The 21,437-nt window shown below is 41.3% G+C and overlaps 1 protein-coding gene across 1 annotated transcript; it reads right to left on the bottom strand.

The window, feature by feature from the left end:
* Positions 1-823: 823 nt before the first annotated feature.
* Positions 824-21,107, bottom strand: LOC134753303 (large ribosomal subunit protein uL4). The gene is made up of 11 exons (XM_063689155.1): positions 20,987-21,107; positions 18,699-18,879; positions 14,400-14,481; positions 13,614-13,777; positions 12,567-12,691; positions 10,103-10,201; positions 8,220-8,355; positions 4,881-5,016; positions 3,667-3,826; positions 2,873-2,944; positions 824-975 (listed from the first exon to the last, which is right to left on the bottom strand). The coding sequence occupies exons 1-11, from the start codon at positions 20,987-20,989 to the stop codon at positions 847-849; spliced, it is 1,287 nt and encodes a 428-aa protein (XP_063545225.1). The 5' UTR covers positions 20,990-21,107; the 3' UTR covers positions 824-846.
* Positions 21,108-21,437: the final 330 nt, after the last annotated feature.

Here is a 21,437-nt window from a genome sequence, read left to right as displayed (position 1 = left end):
CCAATATTCACGGTCCCAGTATTTAACGTTCTAAATTCAAAAAGCTTTAGTTCGTTATTGCAAAACTGTAACTAAAGCTCTAACTGCTCTGACTTGTCAATCTAATGCCAAGTAAATGCTAGTGATATCAAAGGTGTCACAAGTGCGTTGCCTACCAGTTATATGAGACATTGTATTTAGCATACATAACATAGAGATTTGGCTCCTTTATACAGTCTCCATGGCCCTGGATGCCCTGCCAAATCTCATAGAAAAAGGGGCAAGCTATGATGGCGCCATCTCTGCAAACATTCGACAGTTGCCAACCCCGATACAAGTGACATCTAGTGTCGAGTAGCAGTATTGATAATTCCGTAACTTGACGCTAGATGTCTACTACGAAAATAATAGTCAGTAAGAAAACTGATGTGTGGCGTGAGCACAGTAAATTCACTGCCATCTATCGACACACGATTAAAACTAAAAATATCAAAAAATGTATTTTTATATATGGATAAATGATTTTTTTTATTTGCATTAATTATTTTTATATTTATTTTGACCCATGTTCTTTCACTGATATGCGTTAAAATTGTTAAATAACAAACGAAACCGCCAACGCCATCTATACGAGAGTAGGCCAAAGGTAGTGGCGCCATCTGATCGAGAATCAAATTTTCTTGATTTTCGAGCCACGTTTTTTCCTTAGAGTCCTTAAGACTGTATCCATCTATTACAGAGTTATATCTATTTTTGCCATCACGGATGCGGACGGACAGACAGACGGACATGGATTCCTAGTTGACTACGGACCCCAAAAATTGTTTAAAATGAAACACATGTGTAGGTCTATAAATCTTCATTTAATCACTTTTTAGGCGCCGGCTTGGCCGCGGGCTTCTTGGCTTTCTTGTCGTCCTTGGCGGCCTTCTTCTTGGGCGGCGGCGGCGCGGTCTTCTTGGCCACGGGCTTCTTGGGCTTCTTGGCTACGGCGGCCTGAGACACACAGATAGATAGAATACTCTTTATTGGCACACCTCACCACAACAATTGATTAAGGATAGAGGGAACAGGCGGTCTTATCGCTGAAGAGCGATCTCTTCCAGACAACCTTTGGGTAGCGGAAACAAATCATTTAGTCAAGAAGAGTAGGTGTTGCATAAAACGTTATGAAGTCTACTTTCATACACACAATTACAGTAAATAAACGTACACAAATAAGAAAATTAAAATAGACATACATAAATATATATAAAAGAAACTAAAAATATAATATACTAGCTTTTGCCCGCGACTTCGTCTGCCATAACGTAGACATACGTCTAACATAGGTACTTAGTAACCGCAGCTAGAGTAAGAATAGCGCCTGGAGAAAATCTCATAGCAATCTAAATTTGAGCATCTTATGCACACAAATTAGCAGGCACTTCGTTAATTATCTCAATTCCACCCCGCTTTTTACTTTCTTAAGGGATGATTTTCGGGATAAAAACTATCCTATGTCCTTCTCAGGGACTCAACCTATCTCTATGCCAAATTTCATCTAAATCGGTTCAGCGGTTTAGGCGTGAAGAGGGAACACACAGACAGACGGACTTTCGCATTTATAATATTAGTATGGATAGTATGGATATGACAGCAACATGTCAGCCACAGAGTAAAGGATAACTGAGTAATATATACTTTTTAAGGGAGAGATAGAGAATGTTCGACAGATATTTTTACTTTTGACGCAAGTTAAGTGGAACCACACAGACCGAGCCGCCTCGTGAGGAAATTGCCGCGCGAAGCAGCTCAGTCGGTGAAGACGTGCCTCGCCTGAGGCAATGCGCCCTAAGCACTTCTACTAGGAGGCTGCCGTTCGGTGTGGATTCTGTGGATCCGCCTAATATGATATTTAAAGGGGTATTTAAACACTTTATTGTTGTACAGTCAGTTTAGTTAGCTTAGATGGACTCTTCCCACACCTTACTTAATTCAGTAACTGACGACAGGGACACCAAGTATTTGTTAACTAGGGGTTCATACATTAATTACGTCACACGAACTTCGAGGTTTTTTGACCCCTCCCCCTTCTTGTCACACTTGGTCACATTTGGCAACCCCCCCAAGTTTGTGACTCCCCCTCCCCCTTGTCACAACATGTCACATTTTCGTGACCCCCCTCCCCCCCTAGACGTGTGACGTAATTAATCTAAAAATGTAAATTATTTGTCTTCCACACGTCGACACACCAACGGACTGGAGTCTAAGTTGATGTTTCCTAAGGGAAGTTCGCTCTACCCTCGACATTCGTAACTCAAACCGCACTGGCGGGAAGAGTAAGGCTTTCGAGGGATATTCCTTAGGATGGTATTCCACCTGTACCCATTTCTTGGTCCAATGGCAATGTGTCTCACTCTCTTATTAAGCAAAATGTGAGACGCAAAAAGACATTGGGCCATTTCCGTTTATGTAGCTTAGAGAATAGGTTAATTTTAGCCTCTTTTTAAAGAGACATGACCGTCAGTTTTTACCCTACTCTTTTCTTTAAAGTTCCCATTCGTACGAGAGCTTAAAAAGCGTTACGTGTATGATGCACCCATAAGTAAGAGCGAGAAAGAGACATCGCTTTCTCGCTCTTACCTATGGGTGCGTCCCACACGCAACGCTTTTTAAGCTTTCGTGCGAATGGGGCCTTAATTTCTACTTCTAATCCTCGGGATTAGGGCCTCTATAACCTCACCGATTTCTCATGCGATTTTTGATACATTGCGGCATTGATCAATCGATGGAATTGCACCACAGTATCCGGCAATGTATCGCAAATAACACGCAATTATCAGTGAGGTTTGTGACTTTTTAGATTGAGAAGTGGTTCTAAAGCGAAACGAAACGCTAGAAAGAGACCCACCTTGATAGCTTTCGTCCTCTTCTCCCTCAGCTTTTGTGCCTTGACTGCCTCATCATCAGCGGGCAGCTTGATCTGAAACCAAGCTATACTTGTAGAATGATTCATCAACATTACACGATGATAATGATAGAATTATCATCAGGAAGTGTCAACGTGATTGAGTAATCATGGATATCATAACCCAATGCTCTGATAAGAGAGTATCATCATTTTAAAAAGTACTAGAACCACTAGAATTTCGTTTTAGGTAAAAGAGAATAGTAGTAGTCATGTTTGATCTATGCAAGAAAACACACTTTAATTTGGTTACAATTTGAAACAAGAAAACATTTACAGATGTGCAACATGTTCTCGGAAATTTTTCTTTTCCATTTTGCTGAATATTGAAAATGTTATTCCCCATAAAAAAGCTATTTTGAAATCTTTCTCTTGTCAGTAATAAATTATGGTTAAAACGCTAAAACTATGGTTAATAATTTTAAAAAACTTGTGTTAAAAATTCCTAAAAAATAAGACAATTTTTTTGACTTTCTTTTTAGTTTTTAGGGTTCCGTATCCAAAGGGTAAAAACGAGACCCTATTACTAAGACTCCGCTGTCCGTCTGTCACCACGCTGTATCTGACCGTGATAGCTAGACAGTTGAAATTTTCACAGATGATGTATTTCTGTTGCCGCTATAACAACAAATACTAAAAAGTACGGAACCCTCGGTGCGTGAGTCCGACTGGCACTTGGCCGGTTTTTATTTCTATTTGCTAACAGACTATTGTATTGTATGGTATGGGATACTCACGCCTCGCTTCTCAGCAAGCGACAGCGCCCTCTGGTTGGCGCGCCGCTGCTGGTCGAGCACCGCCTTCCGCCGCAGCACCGCCGAGAACGGGTTGAGCCGCAGCATGGCGCGCGTGTTCGTCAGCGGGTTCAGCTTGCGTGTGGCGCGGACCACGCGCTTGCTGCGGGGGAATAGGGGGTTACAATCGAGTGTTGGTGGTGTGTAAGGTGGTGGGAGGTATACGAGGTTTGATCAGAAACTGTCAACGTGTGAGTAATCATGGTTCTCATAACCCAATGCTCTGAAAGAGAGTATCATCATTTGAGTTTATTAGGCGGGTTCACACAGAATGAGCCCCGTCGCGACGAAATTGACAAAAGCAGCTAGGTTTGTGTAAAAGTGCCGCGGCCCATTGCCTCGGGCGAGGCACGTCCGTGACTGAGCTGGCAATGAGGGCTACCGTTTTTGTGCTCACCAGTTGGCGCCACTGTAGATGTAGGTCTATTTTATTTATTTTATTTTATTTATTAAACAACTTTACATTTACAGTTAAACCAAACATGCAAGTTATGGGTTATAAACATATATGTACTTAAAACTAAAATAATATGCTTATCACTAAATTAATTAATATTAATAGTTGTGGGCGTGGATATTGATTCTAGGTAGCGGGCTGCTGTGGCTAGGAATTTCGGTTCTGATTGCGAGAAAATGTCAAGAGTGGGATTATGTAAAAAAATGTAGAAAAACAGATCTCAAAATTCTTCTATGCTTATTTATATAAAATCAACACAAAGGTCTTATTAACACCTATTATTATTAGGTTATTATTAGGTTATTTTAACGTCTAAATGTGCCATTTTTTCAACCTGTTCCGTTTTGCATATATTTTAGTTGGCACTTTTTTTTAACCACTAACATTTAATGAGCTATATCTATTGTTTACCGTGATTAATCAAAGATGGACAAAAATTTACCACAATTATGAATAAGGAGTGAAAATTCCAGATAAAAGCTTGAAACCCCCCAAACTTCTATGCACTTGATATTTTGAAGGTCTTTCCATCTACACCAGCGCCCCTAGCGGCGAAATTAAACGCCGTAGCCCTCATTTCCTCGCGAGGCGGCTCGTTTAGTCTGGGCCCGCCTAATCAGAAAAGAGTGTTCATGAAATGTATGAAACCAAACGGATTGCAGGAATCATATTAAACGTGATGTTATTCATAGATACGTACTTGGGCGCGCGCAGCACCTTGCGGATCTCCTCGGACTTGAGCAGGCGGGACAGATCGGTGTTGGCCATCTTGGGCTGCGGCAGGTTGAAGTTCTTCTTCTCCTTGGAAGGCGTCTTCCATGAGCCGAACAGGGCGTCTGCACAAATGGATTAAGAATAGAATCAAAATAGATATGTAGAAGGCGGCCGAGGCACGTCTGAACTGCTACTCGCGGCAATTTCCTCGCGACGCGGCTCGGTCTGTGTGGATCTGCCTATTAACCAATAAGCGGTTGGACTAAAGCAAAGGGGGTGCCGACACAGAAAAATTTTCATCGGAGTGATGTTATTATGACACCTATTTTTTATTGTTTTATCGTAGAGAATACGCTAAAATAAGCATGTTTTGTAGTAAAAACTTTATTCTAAAATCAAAAATGGCCGAGATATTTGACCCGAAAGTTGAAACCACTACTTGACAAATAAAAATCAATCATTTGGAACAGTAAATTTAAGTAATAGAGACAAGATAGGTGCGACGACGAGCGAAGCGAGGAGGAGTGTGTTAGGTTGACCGCGATGATCGCCAGAACAGACATGTTATTGTACCTACTAAAAAAAATTTGTCTTTTTTTTGCACCCCCTTTAAAAATATAAATAAATAAAATTCATTTATTTCGGACAATTCGGAATCCATATACAATTTACATATCAAATATTAAAATATTAAAATTAAAATTAGAATTAAAATACAATCAACTTTAAAAAATTTAGATATAAAATTAGAATTAAAATTATAGCATTGTTTAAATATAAAATTACAATTAAAATAGAATTAAAATAAATAATTAAATTAATTTTTTTTAAATTTATTGGATAAAATGAACCAATTAAATTAAATTAAATTACACATCTTAAATTAAATTAAATTCAATTTATTAATGAGGCTAACGTGCATGGCGGACCAGTGCTTCAGAAGGCCACTGTCCCACCTGCTAGCCACGACGGCCAGGAGGCTGTGGCGGCTGTCACGCACCCTACCGAGCATCGCGGCGCAACGCTTGCGGAGCGTGGCGTGGAAACCGTCAACGCTCGCGTCCGCAAACATCCCGGACGCGCTGCCTTTGCTTTAGGCCAACCCAATAAGCAATATACCTAGTCGGCTCATAAGTTCTGTCACTGGCCTTTAAAATTTAAATTTGGAACTCCTAAAACAAAAACCGTTCTGCATTTGAATTTCGAATCTTTATTAAATATTTGAGTAGTATAATTTTGCAATTTTCTGTTTTCTTCAACATGGAGTGGACGCTTAAAGATAGCCGTACCGCAATAATTGCACTATATCGTTGTGGTCACTCGCCGACTAAAATTTTTAAGCTACTTGAAAATTTAAAATTCTCTCTAAGATTTGTGTATCGTACCATAGAAAGATACAGTGAGGTCTTTAGTTTAAATGACAAGAAAAGAAGCGGTCGTCCGCGTACAGCTAGGACTCCAGCGGTTGTACAAGCAATTAGGGCACGCATTGCCAGAAATCCCGCTAGGAAACAAAAAGTTATGGCCCTCCAGATGGGTTTGAGCAAAAACACGGTGAAAAGAGTGCTTAATCAAGACCTGAGACTTCGTGCTTATAAACGAAAAACTGGCCATCTTCTCAATGGTCGGCTTAAAGCTTTAAGGCTTAAAAGATCTAAAGCTTTATTGAAGAAGTACGCTAAAAATAAGCACCGTTGTATACTGTTTTCGGACGAGAAATTTTTTGACATAGAAGAAAACTGTAATAAACAAAATGATAGAGTGTACGCTCGCAATAGTAAAGAAGCGTCTAATAGCATTCCCCGTATTCAAAGAGGTCATCACCCTTCATCTGTGATGGTTTGGCTGGGAGTTTCTTATGCGGGCGTCACTAGTATGCATTTTTGTGAGAAAGGAGTAAAAACTAGTGCCAAAGTGTACCAAGACACGGTGTTGACTAATATTGTGAAACCACTATCCCATACGATGTTTCTAAACCAGCATTGGGTTTTCCAGCAGGACTCTGCTCCAGCCCATAAGGCAAAGTCTACACAAGCCTGGCTCGCCTCCAATAAAATCGACTTTATACGGCATGAAGATTGGCCCTCCTCTAGCCCAGATCTTAATCCTTTAGACTATAAAATATGGCAGTATTTAGAGGAAAAGGTGTGCTCAAAACCTCATGCAAATCTAGACTCGCTGAAAAAATCTCTTGCTACGGCAGTGGCCAATATCGACATGAAAGTGGTGCGTGAATCCATTGACGACTGGCCACGAAGACTTCAAGCCTGTGTAGATAATTATGGCGGTCATTTTGAATAAATGTTATACATTTAGATTCTCTAGTTTATAAGCTTTCAAACGCTGTACAAATTATACGGAATAAACTTAAACTTTTGATTTTATATGATACTATGTATATGACAGAACTTATGAGCCGACTAGGTAAGCAGTTGTTGCTTAGGCCATAAGTCCAGACAGACACCAAGATCTCAGGAATCAATTGAATTTCATAGATACTGTACTTTGATATATAATACTTAAGAACCTACTTATTTGTTTAAGATGATAAGAGTTTTATTGTGTACTACTTATCATTTACAATTAAGTGAATAGTTAAAAAATTAGAGTTTTGAATGATTCACGGTTAGTTTCACTAGACTTATATTGACCGGGATATAGACCGTGATTACCTTTTGTATTATTTGTGAGCTCCCGATATTTCGACGCCAATATAAGTCTAGTTAAAAAATTATTCATATTGTCCTTTTTTGCCTGAAACGCAGGAAATCCTAGTTGAGCCATTTGTAAACTACTTTTTTCTAATAACAATTTTTTAGGAGCAACCACTGTACAACACTTGTTTTAATAAATTATTTGTATTTGTATAGATGACAATGACATTGTATAAAAATGCTTAGGGCATCAAAATATCTTAAGGGTCTCCGGCAAGCTCGGTTCTCCATACAAACGTAGTTCCGCTCTCATTTTAAAACGACTAGCTAGATTGCTCTGAAACTTTGATAGGATAAGGGATATCTATGTCTGTAATAAGTTTATGTAGCTTCAGATACCATAGTTAAAAAATACAGTGAATTTAATTTTTTCCATACAACTTGTTTTTTCTCTAGTTCATTTGTTTTATAAACTGGAGCTATATAAACTAATTTCAGACCTAGATATTCCTCATTTCATCGTATGTGCAAAGTTTCATTACAATACAACACGTAGTTTTAAAATGCGAGCGGAACTACGTTTATATGGGAAGGTGCAATTCGGCCGAGCTTGCTGGGGACTCTTTATCTAGCACAGTCTATGTTAATTATTGTGATATATTGCGACTTACCAAGACGGTCGAAGGCAGACTGCGTCCAGATGATGAAGCGGCCGACGTGGCCACCGGGCGCCAGCGCCAGCAGGTTCAGCTTGTCGATGTTGATCAGGTCCACGCCGGGGATGTTACGGAAGGCCTTGGTCAGACCCTGGACACAAACATTGCTTTAGTATAGACACAGAATAAGCTATCATTATATTATCATGCAGAACGGCCACGCACCGCCCCGCCCCGACTCGAACTACCTCGCCCCGCGACAACAGATTGATGGCCGTTTGCCGGCCACTCAGTACTGTTTATAAGCAACAAGCAACTTACTCACACAATGACGCATGACGCGTGTACAGAATAGACGTGCCGTTCACACATAGGAACGCAAGTGATTTTTGATGTATAGTGTGTCAGCCCTGTGGTATAGAGAACGTGTACGAAAGTACTGAGACGTGAAGCCAGCCTAACTGCGAATTTTAAATATTTTCTGACAAGTTCATGCTGAACTGATGTACCAAGGAATTTTTTGACCCTAAGGTGTCAAGCAATTATGTGGCAGCCATAATCGGTACTAATTTATAGTTATATTTTGTAACTGAGCTTCTGCCCCCCGCGTGGGTTGATGATGATAATTCATAAATCTTGGAACTTGCCTCGGGCCTCAAATTATCTCCCAAATTTTATCTTGATCGGTTCAGCGGTTTAAGTGTGAAGAGGTAACTGACAGACAGAATGTAGGGATGCTTATTATCAGGGCTTCCGCTGTATACCTAAATCATATTACAATGATATTCAGCTCTTCTATAAAATAAAAAAGTAAACTGAATCTTTTTGGGAGTAGCTATAGCAAAAATGTCTTCCACACGTCGACACACCAACGGACTGGAGTCCGAGTTGATGTTTCCTAAGGGAAGATCACTCTACCCTCGACATTCGTAACTCAAACCGCACTGGCGGGAAGAGTAAGGCTTTCGAGGGCTTGGTTATACCACAATGAGATCTGATTACTTTTGCAATTTTAATATATCTTCAAATTGAATTAATCTAAGAGAGAAAGCTTACATGCAGATATTTTAAAAATATTTAGTCACAACTTGGTAAGTGTAAAGAATTTGTTCCCAGTATTTCATTATTAGACATACTGGGCATAATGCCAATAGCCTTAAAATGGCCCCTCACTCTGACAAAAAAAGCCCAAATATAACAGTTGGATTAGGCAGTCAATTGTCAATTTTCGAACTGTCATTTAGGGGGTATAAAATTCCAGCAGTGTCGTGTACGTGACGCAATTTTTTTAACACTTCTGATAAAGCTAAGAAGTCGATAATTGGCGTAATAACGTTTGAAAACTTAGCCTTAAATTAAACGTTAAGTATATACAGATTTCTGCAGGTTATGAAGCCATGCCATACGCGTCACGTCCCCAATAAAGTAGACCTATTTGTGACCTACAACGAAATCATTAGAAGAGGAAAATAATCGTATTTGAGATTTCAGTAGAAATGGCTTCACCGCTATCAAATAAAACGTTCACGAACCTATCGACACCGTCAAGACGGCCGTCATGCAAATGGCGGCACCGCTTCTTGACGTTACGGTGTCAATCTCCGCCCTCTAGGAAACCGCGCCGTTTGATTTTCATAGACAACGTTCTGGTGACGTCATTCACCGCTGTATTACGGCCGCTATATGCCGGCACCGCTTTCCTAGGACACCAGAGCTTTAAGGCTTGGCCAAACACACTGCTGACGCAGCGTGGTGTGGACGCAAGGGGCCGGCGGGACGCAGTCTGTTTGACGACGCTAACCTGTTAGCATGGGCCGCGGCGCTGCGTCGTGCCTTGTGTTTGGCCAAGCCTTTAGGCTACTTGGGTCGGGTGTCGGGTGTCGGGTGTAGTGTAGTACCTGGTCCTTGTGGTAGACGATGAGGGGTCCGCGCTTCTGCACGCGGCGGCGGTTGCGCATCTTGCCCTTGCCGGCGCGCAGCCGCTGCGACTTGTACACCTGACAAAACACGTACACTTGATTATCATTCCAAATATAAACATAACTAAACAATCATTTTAAGGCTATGATTAAAATAACGGAACTTAAATCGGTTCATCCGTAAAATGTTATTTTTGATCATTAATCATTACTTTTAATTTATCACATTTATAATCGGGTCTAACGCGAATTTATTTTGTTACCTTTATTTACCGACGTTTCGACACAGGTTTCACAGGTCGTGGTCGCGGCTAACTGACGTCCCAGCAAAATGTCAAAACAGAGATTTGTGTGACTACCCGACGAAAAGTGCATGAAAAAGTTTGGGGTAGACATCACATTTTTAAACCACTACCACCACCACTACCATTTTTAAATGTAATTATACTTCGAGCTTCAACCGAAGACGAATTTAAAGTTTACAAGGCAGCAGTACTCGTTATGATGCTGTCTCAGTCACACATTTAGAGCCCACAACAAAAACTAGATTTTTTATCTCACTCGCACACTCCTGGTGGTGATTACGATTTTACGCATGGTAGGAGAGGAGTTTGTTCAGAACCATAGAAAAAAGAGGAAAGATGCTTGGACACCTGCTACGCCACGACGAATTTATCAGAAACATAATTGAAGGGAGAGCTCAACTCAACAAGGAGACGGAGGGGGAGACCAAGGAGAAACATAGATCAAGTAAAGGAAAAACAACGTCGTGACGTATCAGGCTGTCAAGGAGAAGGCAGAGGACCGACACATATGGGAATCGTTCCACCGACAAGAGTGTAACACTTAAATATATGATGATGATTAGACCCGATTGTAAATGTGATTTCTTATTTAATATGTGTTCAAAACGCGAATGATTTAAATACTTTTAATTTGTTAAAAATAACTAATAATAACAATGGTATCAGCGATCCCCGCCCGCACGGCCGTCCGCTCAGTGCTCGGCGAGCTGCGTTTAGTGAAGGACCTGAACGCACTGCACCTTAGCCGGGTCCACACAGAGCGAGCATGCGGCAATTTCCTCGCGCACAAAACGGCCAGTGCCTCGGCAGAGGCGGCGCGCGCGAGGCACGTCTAAAAATGTCGATACAACACGCGCGCCTCGGCCGAGGCACGTCTACACTGGCCGTTTTGTGCGTGAGGAAATTGCGTCGCGCGTAAGCTCGGTCTGTGTGGACCCGGCTAATAACAATGAATTGTTTTCTATTGTCTATGTCAGAGAAGAAATAATCAAATCCGATTGTTGTCAAAAGAAGTTTTATCTTCCAACGATCTTGAGCTCCCAGAAATACATATAGATCTGGGAGAGGAAAGTGTTGGGACTACATAATTACATACTATACTAACTTGCCGGATGGCGCCTTTCATTCCAATGAGTTTAAACAAAAAACTTTTAAGTGACTATAGCTGAAATTATTTTCACTCATAACATAGAGTAACTTATACTAGAGCGGTACTGTCATAGTAAATTTTGTAACCCTAGTAAATTCACTGCCATCTGTCGACACACTTTAAAACTAAAAATGAAGATTTATAAAAATAAGATAGAATGTATTTAAATATAGATAAATGATTTTTTTTTATTTGCATTAATTATTTTTATGATTTTGACCCATGTTCTTTCTCTGATATGCGTTAAAATTGTTAGATAACAGACGAAACCGTCAACGCCATCTATACGACTGTAGGCCAAAACTAGTAGCGCCCTCTGAACGAGAATCAAATTTTCTTGAATTTTGGGGCACGTTTTTTCCTTAGACTGTATCCATCTATTACGGAGTTATATCTATCTTTGCTCATAATCATAATCATTTATTTATTTCTTGAATGAAGATGTAATATAACAATTTTTGATCAGCACATCCTGCCTGAATAGGCATAGAAATAATAAGTATTACCTATAACTATGACTACATTCTTATGACCTATCATGCAGCACTCAGGACTGTTATAGTCTCAGATTTTCATCAGTCATTTATCATCATTCCGAATGGGCCCTACGGAAGACCATTGGGTCCATTTCGTGATGCACACTTGATGATTTCTTCTTTTCTTGCTGTTGTTGTCTGTACATGTTCTTACTTGTGTTGTGATCGTCACGAATAAATATCTTTTATCTTTATCTTTATTATACATTAGGCGGGTCCACAGCTCCACATGCCTATTAAGTGATGACAGGTCATTTTCATTTTAATATAGGTAACTAGCCAGTGTCAGTTATCCAGTCAGTTCCATTTTCTGCAACAGCAGTAATGTGTTCCACATTTTCTGCAACAGCAGTAATGTGTTCCAGGTCTACCACGAACTTCAAAAATCAATTCACATATCTCTGTTACTCCAATATCACAGATGGAAAAGTGTAGATAGAAGATGAACTGACCTTGAGGACATCAGACCAGGCCTTGACGCGGCGGAGGAAGATTACAGCGTTCTTGGTCTTGTTGATCTCCTGGATCTTGTCCGAGACCACCAGGGGCATCTCGGGGACCTTCTCGATGATGTGACCTGCAAACAAAAACGGTTTTAGCAATCAAATCTTATAATAAAGAGAACCCGTGGAACTAGGTATACACATTTTCGTTTCGTTTTACGATTTATTGACATTATCATGTCAAACAATGATCACAATATGAAACATTTGAAACAAAATAAACATGAGTTGATCCTAGACCTTGCTTTGCTTGGTTGAGAAGTGAAAGAGTTTAGAAGGTGTAAACTGAGTATACTCTGATCAAAGTTTGGGTTCTTTTTTGGATAAACTTGGAAACGGTCACAGAGTTTTATACCAAAATATGTAATTAAATTAAAAAAACATGTAGGTTTGTCTTCCACACGTCGACACACCAACGGACTGGAGTCCAAGTTGATGTTTCCTAAGGGAAGTTCACTCTACCCTCGACATTCGTAACTCAAACCGCACTGGCGGGAAGAGTAAGGCTTTCGAGGGGTTACTAGTATTAATGACCTTGAATGACGTTTGGAATTGCCGACCACGATCCCTGATGGACACCCCGCCTGTTTCCGACCGGGCGTCCCTGCATTACATCTACTATTTACTCTACTAGCATCTCCCGTGTCGGCGTCTAGTTAACTATGGCTGCGGCTCGACGCAACGTTGGCGCAACTGCACCACCAGCATAGCGCTGAGTAGATGCCGACGGTAGTGTGGAGTATGTGTCTCACCTCGGGCCTGCACCAGCGCGGGCACGCCGGCGGCGGCCACGGCGGCGGCGATGGCGGCGCGGCGCAGGCGCAGGTTGACGCGGCGGTGCCAGCGCAGGGTGGTGTATCTGTATGTGTCTCACCTCGGGCCTGCACCAGCGCGGGCACGCCGGCGGCGGCCACGGCGGCGGCGATGGCGGCGCGGCGCAGGCGCAGGTTGACGCGGCGGTGCCAGCGCAGGGTGGTGTATCTGTATGTGTCTCACCTCGGGCCTGCACCAGCGCGGGCACGCCGGCGGCGGCCACGGCGGCGGCGATGGCGGCGCGGCGCAGGCGCAGGTTGACGCGGCGGTGCCAGCGCCGCCACGGCTTCGTGGGCGCGAACATGCGCCCGCCGCGGCACATGTTACCGAACGCACCCTGGCCAGATCTGAGAAACGACGCACACGTTCAACAATACTTTCTACTCGATTCATTCTGAGCTTACGGCCGCCGTCTGGAAATTGGCGGGCAGCGGAGTGCCGAGCGATATTTCGATGGTCGAAAATCTATCTTATATATGAACGTCCTTGAACGCCCGCTCGTCGCCCCGCTGCTCGCCGACGTCCAGACCGCAGCCTAATTTTTTTATCATTTAACAAATTATTAACGGTATTTGAAATGATTCCTATTAATGAAACGATCACTTTACTTCGTGTTTCACCATGATCACAACAATAAGAGCCAGAAAACAACATTTTGTACTTTGTTAGAAATTGTAGTAACAACTCTGCACCCGTGTCCGCTACGGAGCGGACCCAGAACGCCATGTCGCTACGTTGCTGTTGCACTAATCCGCAGTAACACTCAGAAGCATGGAAATGGCTCGCTGAATGTGGACATTTAGTGCAAACAAAACCCAAATATTTTGTTTGTAATTTATGTATGAATGTAAGGCACATAATATAGGCCTATTCCAACTGCATATATATGCATAAATTCCATCTAGGCATTCTAGTATGGCATACAGATAGATGATTAAACAAACAAATTTACTTTGTTGATGTTTTTACCTGTGGGTACCACCACCACGAACACGGGGGATACGCGCTACGGCGCGACCGGTACCCCATGACTCCGCGCTAGTTTGGTGGCCTGAGGAGAAAAGAACATCATGAGCACATTCATGAAACAACTAAGCGGTATTCGGTATCCTAACCTAACGAATATTAGAGTAAAGAGCAGCCTCGCAAAGAAATTGCCGAGCGAGCACAGAATAACTAATATGGCGCGAGGTAACTTGGTCTGTGTAGATGTGCCTCGACCGAGGCATTGTGGCTGGGGGTTCGTTTCCCTCGGACTAGGCACAGCTACACAGACGGAGTTGCTTTGCCTATTGAGTCATTTCTAATCGCATCGTTAACCAATAACATTTTATTGATAAACAATGAACATGTTTAACAAGGAAAACTGTAGTAACAACTCTGCACCCGTGTCCGCTACAGAGCGGACCCAGAACGCCATGTCGCTACGTTGCTGTTGCACTAATCCGCAGTAACACTCAGAAGCATGGAGAAAGCTCACTGAACGTGGACATTTAGTGCATAGACCTAAAAGATACTTCCCTCCCCTCTCAATTCCATTTTCATCACGTAATTACAGAAAGAATAGCTTTCTATTGCGAGCTGGTAAAAGTCTAAATGAACTAACGAAAGAGTGTGATATTGACGTTTTTAATAGTAACATCACAACTATAAGACGGATTCTGGCAAACAAATTACCTAAGTGAGCGAGTCGTATGCGATAGCATATTCATAATAATATCACTGTATCGATTGATGTATTTTATTAATAAGTTTTGTTTTTCTTAGCTCAGTATATTAAGAGTAGTCGCACTAGATACAGATTTAAAACAGCGAATCATTAACATCGTAAGAAAGAGCGATAGGTTACTTTTGGTTAAGTTAGCACTGGACAATCAACCGGTCCTAAACATCATATCAGCATATGCACCCCAGGTAGGCTGCTCCGCATCGGAGAAAGATACCTTCTGGGAGGATTTTGACGAAGTGCTACAAAATATACCACCAGAGGAGCTGGTACACATAGGAGCAGACTTGAATGGCCATGTTGGGGCTGAGAATGAGGCATATCCTGAAGTGCACGGAGGCTTTGGATACGGCAGACGTAACCAAGAAGGACTCAGTATTCTAAATTTCGCCGTAAAATACAACTTCAAAATTATGAATACACTTTTTCGGAAAAAGGAAGAACACCTAATCACATACAAAACATCTACAGCCAGAACACAAATAGACTACATCCTAGCGTCAAGTTCGATGAGAAAGTACTATAAAGACTGTAAAATAATACCAGGAGAGGCTCTAACTACACAGCATAGATTATTACTAGCCACAATGGAATTACCAAAACCTATCCGAGTACACATGGATCGAACCGAGCGCATAAAATGGAAAGAACTTCACAGCAGTAAAGGGACCCAGTTGCTCAACAAGATTGGTACATACCTGCAGACCGATGCATATGCCCACAAACCTGCTGACAGGATGTGGTCAGACTTTGAATGTTTCTGCCAAAGTAACTCACGCCTCATATTAGGGGTCGCCCGAGGAGGACTGGCAACTAACAAAGACACTACCTGGTGGAGCAATGATGTCCAGCATATAATCAAAGCAAAACGCGACGCATTTAAGACATGGCAGAAATCTGATCTCGAGGAGGACCGCGAAAAGTACAAAGCCATGAAATCGATTGCAAAATCAGCAGTGGCACAGGCACGGGCCTACTCGCGACAGAACTTCTACGAGAGACTGGAAAACGCACCCACGGAAAGCGCCATTTTTAAAATCGCTCGGCAGCGGCACAAATCTTCGCTTGACATAAAGTGCAATAAGTACATCAAGGACAGCTTAGGTAAACTCTTAACTTCTAATGAAGACATAAATGGGAGATGGCGAACATACTATGATCATTTGTTAAATGAAGAGTTCCCTAGCGAAGAGTTGCCAATATTATCACCTACAGAGGGCCCACTCGATCGCATTCAGCCACAAGAAATAGCAAAGGCATTACTTAAGATGGAATTGCACAAAGCCCTTGGTCCTGATGAAGTGCCAGCGGACATCTGGAAATTGCTACAAAAGACTGCCCTACCCTGGCTTACGGCACTTTTCAATAAAATTCTGTCTGAGGGTACAATACCAACCTCGTGGCGATCAAGCTTCCTCTGCCCCATATATAAGAATAAGGGTGATGTGGCAGAGTGTAACAACTACAGAGGGATCAAATTAACGTCGCATACGCTGAAACTGTGGGAACGAGTAGTAAGTGCCCGTCTGACGACGTTAACTAGCACGACGCAAAACCAGTTCGGTTTCACAGCGGGTAGGTCAACAACAGAAGCCATCCAAACCATCCGCGTCTTAATGGAGAAATGTCGAATGAACAAGGAAAACCTGTACTTCGCGTTTATAGACCTAGAAAAGGCATTCGACAGGGTCCCAAGAAGGTTAGTTTGGCAAGCAATGCGAGCCCAGAATGTACCCGAGAACTACATATCCTTAGTCCGGGATATGTACGAAGGAGTTACGACGCAAATTAGAAGTCCCGCTGGCGTCACAGATCCATTCCAGGTGAAAGTAGGTGTCCATCAGGGTTCGGCATTGAGCCCCCTACTGTTCAACCTGATCATGGATTACAAAACGAGACATCTCCAATCAGAAATCCCTTGGTGCATGTTGTATGCAGACGACATCGTATTGATCGCAAAGTCGGCATCGGAGCTACAACAAACTTTTAACAAGTGGTACACAGAACTCGAAAGGCATGGACTCCGAATTAGTCGCACAAAAACAGAATATATGGAATGCGATCTGGGTGGCACAGAAGAATTAAACTGCAAGATACAGATCGACAATGCAACGCTTCCAACCGTTACCCGCTTTAAGTACTTAGGATCCATGCTAACATCTGATACTCGCATAGAAGAGGATGTAAATCACCGCGTAAACACAGCATGGCTGAAATGGCGCTCCCTCTCTGGAGTTCTATGTGACCCTAAAATGCCAATTAAAACCAAGGGCAAAGTATATAAAACGGCCGTGAGACCTGCCATGTTATACGGCGCGGAATGCTGGACAGCCCTTAGCAAGCACAAACAGCAACTGCACACGGCAGAAATGAAGATGCTGAGATGGGCTGGAGGAGTTACGCGCATAGATAGGGTAAGGAATGAACATATCCGGGGTTCATTCAAAGTGGCTCCAGTAACAGAAAAACTCCGAGAAAGTAGGCTCCGCTGGTATGGACATGTTATGCGCCGCGACGATACCTACTCTGTGAAGACTGTACTTAACATCAATACAGGGCCTAGAGGAAGAGGCAGACCACCAGCCACTTGGTGGTCAACCGTCGAAAAGGATTTGAAAGCCCAGAAGCTTGCACCAGTGACAACCCGGGATAGAATATCCTGGCGCCGATGCACAAGGAGGCCCGACCCCAGATGAACTGGGATAGAGGCAGGAAGAAGAAGAAGAAGAAGAGTATATTAAGAGTATTGAATTGTGGGTATTTGATAAGTAGGTATTCACATTTTGAAATTAGTATTAGTTGAATACGTTGTAAAATTTTAGTGCTAACCACCAATTATGTGTTAACTTGTTGCTATTGGTGGGAACCTATAATTGGCTTTTTGTTATTTACTTATATAACTATTGTATAATTGATAGCTGTTGGTTCTCCGAAAATAAATAAATAAATAAATATCATATTAAGTTCACATTCTTGCTATTTAACAGCACACCCTGCTCTTTGAATTTAGTAATTAGAATACCAATATCATTTTAATAACAAAACTTATGTGAGACACTGACATATTGCTCAACATGTTTTGCTCCATAACGAGGTCTTTAAAGAGCGCACGAGTTGGTGGTCCGACGCAGACTGTGGGCGGTAGCTCTCCGCGCGATTTCAGCTTTAGCCGGGTTCAAACAGAGTGAGCATACGCGCGAGGCAATTTCCTCGCGCACAAAACGGCCAGTGTAGACGTGCCTCGGGCGAGGCGCGCGTGTTGTATCGACATTATTAGACTTGTCTCACGCGCGCCGCCTCGGCCGAGGCTTGTCTACAGTGGCCGTTTTGTGCGCGAGGAAATTGCCTCGCGCGCATGCTCGCTCTGTGACCCGGCTTTTTACTACAAGTTTTGCCTCTCACAAAAATACAATTAAATGTGCATCCACATCACAGTTAACTTTTGTAGAGCAGCACTGTGCAACAGCAAGTTACCTATTGTTACAGTGTGGCCCCACAAAAGTTGACATGTGGATGCACCTTAACATACAAATTATACATACCAGCCTCCTTGTTCACGCTGTAGGGCTGCCTCGCATTCTTGGACATGGACACATGCACATTGTTGACGAGGTCTGGGCGGATCGGCGCCTTGAACACGAACGGGAGCGGCAGAGCAGCCCCAGCGACCACCTCACTCTTCTCAGAGTAGACCGACACTAATGGTCGGGCGACTGATAGACTCTGGAATTAAGAAATTTTGTTTTGAATAAGGTTTTTTAACTACTTCAGTAATGGAAAAACATTTACAAAATGTAAAAACAGTTCTGTTTTTTTTTGTGAACATTATGTCCAGCTATTATTTCAATTAAATAACACACACACATTGTTTGTTTACAATAACCCACATATGTGCCATTTTCAACCAAAAGGGTACTTAATGTCGCTTGTCAGTAAGGCGCTATTGTAATCACGCAAAATAGGCACATTGGATGTCGATTTGCGGAAAATGCCCAGCATAACTAACTAACTAAGGCGCTATTTCCATATAGCTTCAATAAGAAATCAACCTTATCAACAAGCGACAATGTGGTACCTTTGGGTTGAAAACGTCACAATTAAGTGCCTAGCGGCCTATCATAGAAAAACCGTCACATATTAGCTGTAATTTTATTGACCTCTATAAGTGAAATAGAACTCTTCTATCACTCTATAAGCTAGAAACTCAGGTTACCGAGAAACCTCTATATCCTCTAGCCGCCCAGAGACCTATAAAAAGGTCTCCTGTTCCGTTCTAATTTGAATCTTTGTTTTGACAAATCAAAATTGCATTTGTCTTGGCAAGTTTTGACGTCTGGGCGACTAGAGGATATGACAACAAGAGATTGCGCTCCCTTGAGCTCTCTTATCCAGGTTTGACTGTATTATTGAGTTATGGGTGTCACCTGACAATATCAAGACAGTGCAGGTTGGACACTGTTGACGAGTGTCAAGTCATCCCATCCCTCATCCTTAACACATTCACTGCCAGACAAAAAACGGCACACTACAGAAACCAGTCATCTATAGCTGCGTATAAAACAACTGTCTGACAACACACAAACAACTGGCTGGCTGGGCAAAGTTCACGAGCGTCCACCAGGTGGCAGTCCATCGTGCAATAGTGCTAACCACCAATTGTTTTTGTTAATATGTAGCTACTGGTGAGAACCTGTAATTGGCTTTTTGTATCATATTTATAAAACCTATAGTCATGTTAACAGCTGTTGGATCTCCGAATAATAATAAATAAATAAAATAAATAAATAACAAAGAATGTATATTTATTTCAAGTTAGAATAGTAATGTGTTCCACATGTCGACACACTGCCAGACAGTAGCCTGTGCAGTGTTTCCTAAGGGAACTTTAATGTCCCCCTACATGTACCTGAAAGGCCAATGGTGGCTCAACCAGGAAGAGTTTGGGGTTTGAAAATATCAAGGTTGAATGGATATCCATAATTGGTTTATTATATTAACTACAATCAATATTAAGTATACGGAAACACTATGTATATTTCATGCCTCTTCTGATATAATAAAAGATTTAATCCATAGAAGGATTGAATGTTAGCACTGGTTTACAATGAAATATTTTTAATATAAAGCAATTGTAGTGGAGTAATTATTTTTTTTTTGTGTGTGGTTTTCTGATTCTGAATTAAATTTAATTAAAAACTAATAATATTTATTTTCATTGGTTTTCATTGTGTGACTCAACAAGTGCAAGGTTAGACAACAACAATTATTTACATGTTATACAGTGTTCTTCACACCCATAGCTCATAGAAAATATATTTTGAAAATCAATAGTTAACTGTCCTATGTTTTGTTACAAAATATCTGAAAGTAATAAAAGAAATTAACGAAACCTAACCTAACCTCAAAATTTTCGATGCAACCTCAAAGTATAACAAGACTGTAATTTCATGTAAAACTATTAAAATTTCGGATAAAACTAGAATACTATCAATTTAGACCCGTAATTAAACAAAATAAACCGAAACAAGCGTTTATTCGACTCTAATTTGGAGTCATGCCGTGATCACGCCGTGGTGTAAACTTCCTTCTTCCAAAAATGCAAGCCAGAAAACCATCTTAATTATTGAAAATTAACCACTTTCATAACTTAATTATGGATTAGTAACCGTGGGAAACTATTAGATTGATGATATTTATAAGAAATAACTCTCGAAACACGTGGACCACTCACCATCGAAATGCCTTATAAAAATATCACTTGCACTTGTTTATTTCGCCCACTTTACAAGTTTAGTGTATGTAATCCACTTTAATTTGATAATAAACTTACCATTTCGCTATTTAGCGAAGAATTTCCTCCAAAAAACACTATATACGGCGGCTCAGACCGTCCGCCATGCCACGGAGGAGTAAAAAGACCGGAAATGGAAAATTTTGACAGAACCTTTAAAGGGCAGTTACCAGATGACAAAATTGAAAATTTAAAAAATTTATAAATGCAAAAATATTAAAAATTATTAATAGATTATGTTTGCAGACGTACTATTTGCAAAATTAAAGCAAATAATAAATTATTTTTTCCATTTAGTAAGTTAAATTTACGAAAACAATTTTGTTCCATGTATTTAGCTTTACAATAGACAAAGAAAAACATTTTATATTTTGACATTTCATAGAGCCGAAGGCATGATTATTGTCTTTCAGCCTATTATTTCTTTTGAAACTTGTATATACTATGTCTATGTTTTGAAATGTTTCGTCATATTCGTGTCACATTATTT

The sequence above is a fragment of the Cydia strobilella genome, chromosome 26, assembly GCF_947568885.1.
Source record: "Cydia strobilella chromosome 26, ilCydStro3.1, whole genome shotgun sequence".
NCBI lineage: Eukaryota > Metazoa > Arthropoda > Insecta > Lepidoptera > Tortricidae > Cydia > Cydia strobilella.
This window is presented reverse-complemented; position numbering and strand designations above follow the sequence as displayed.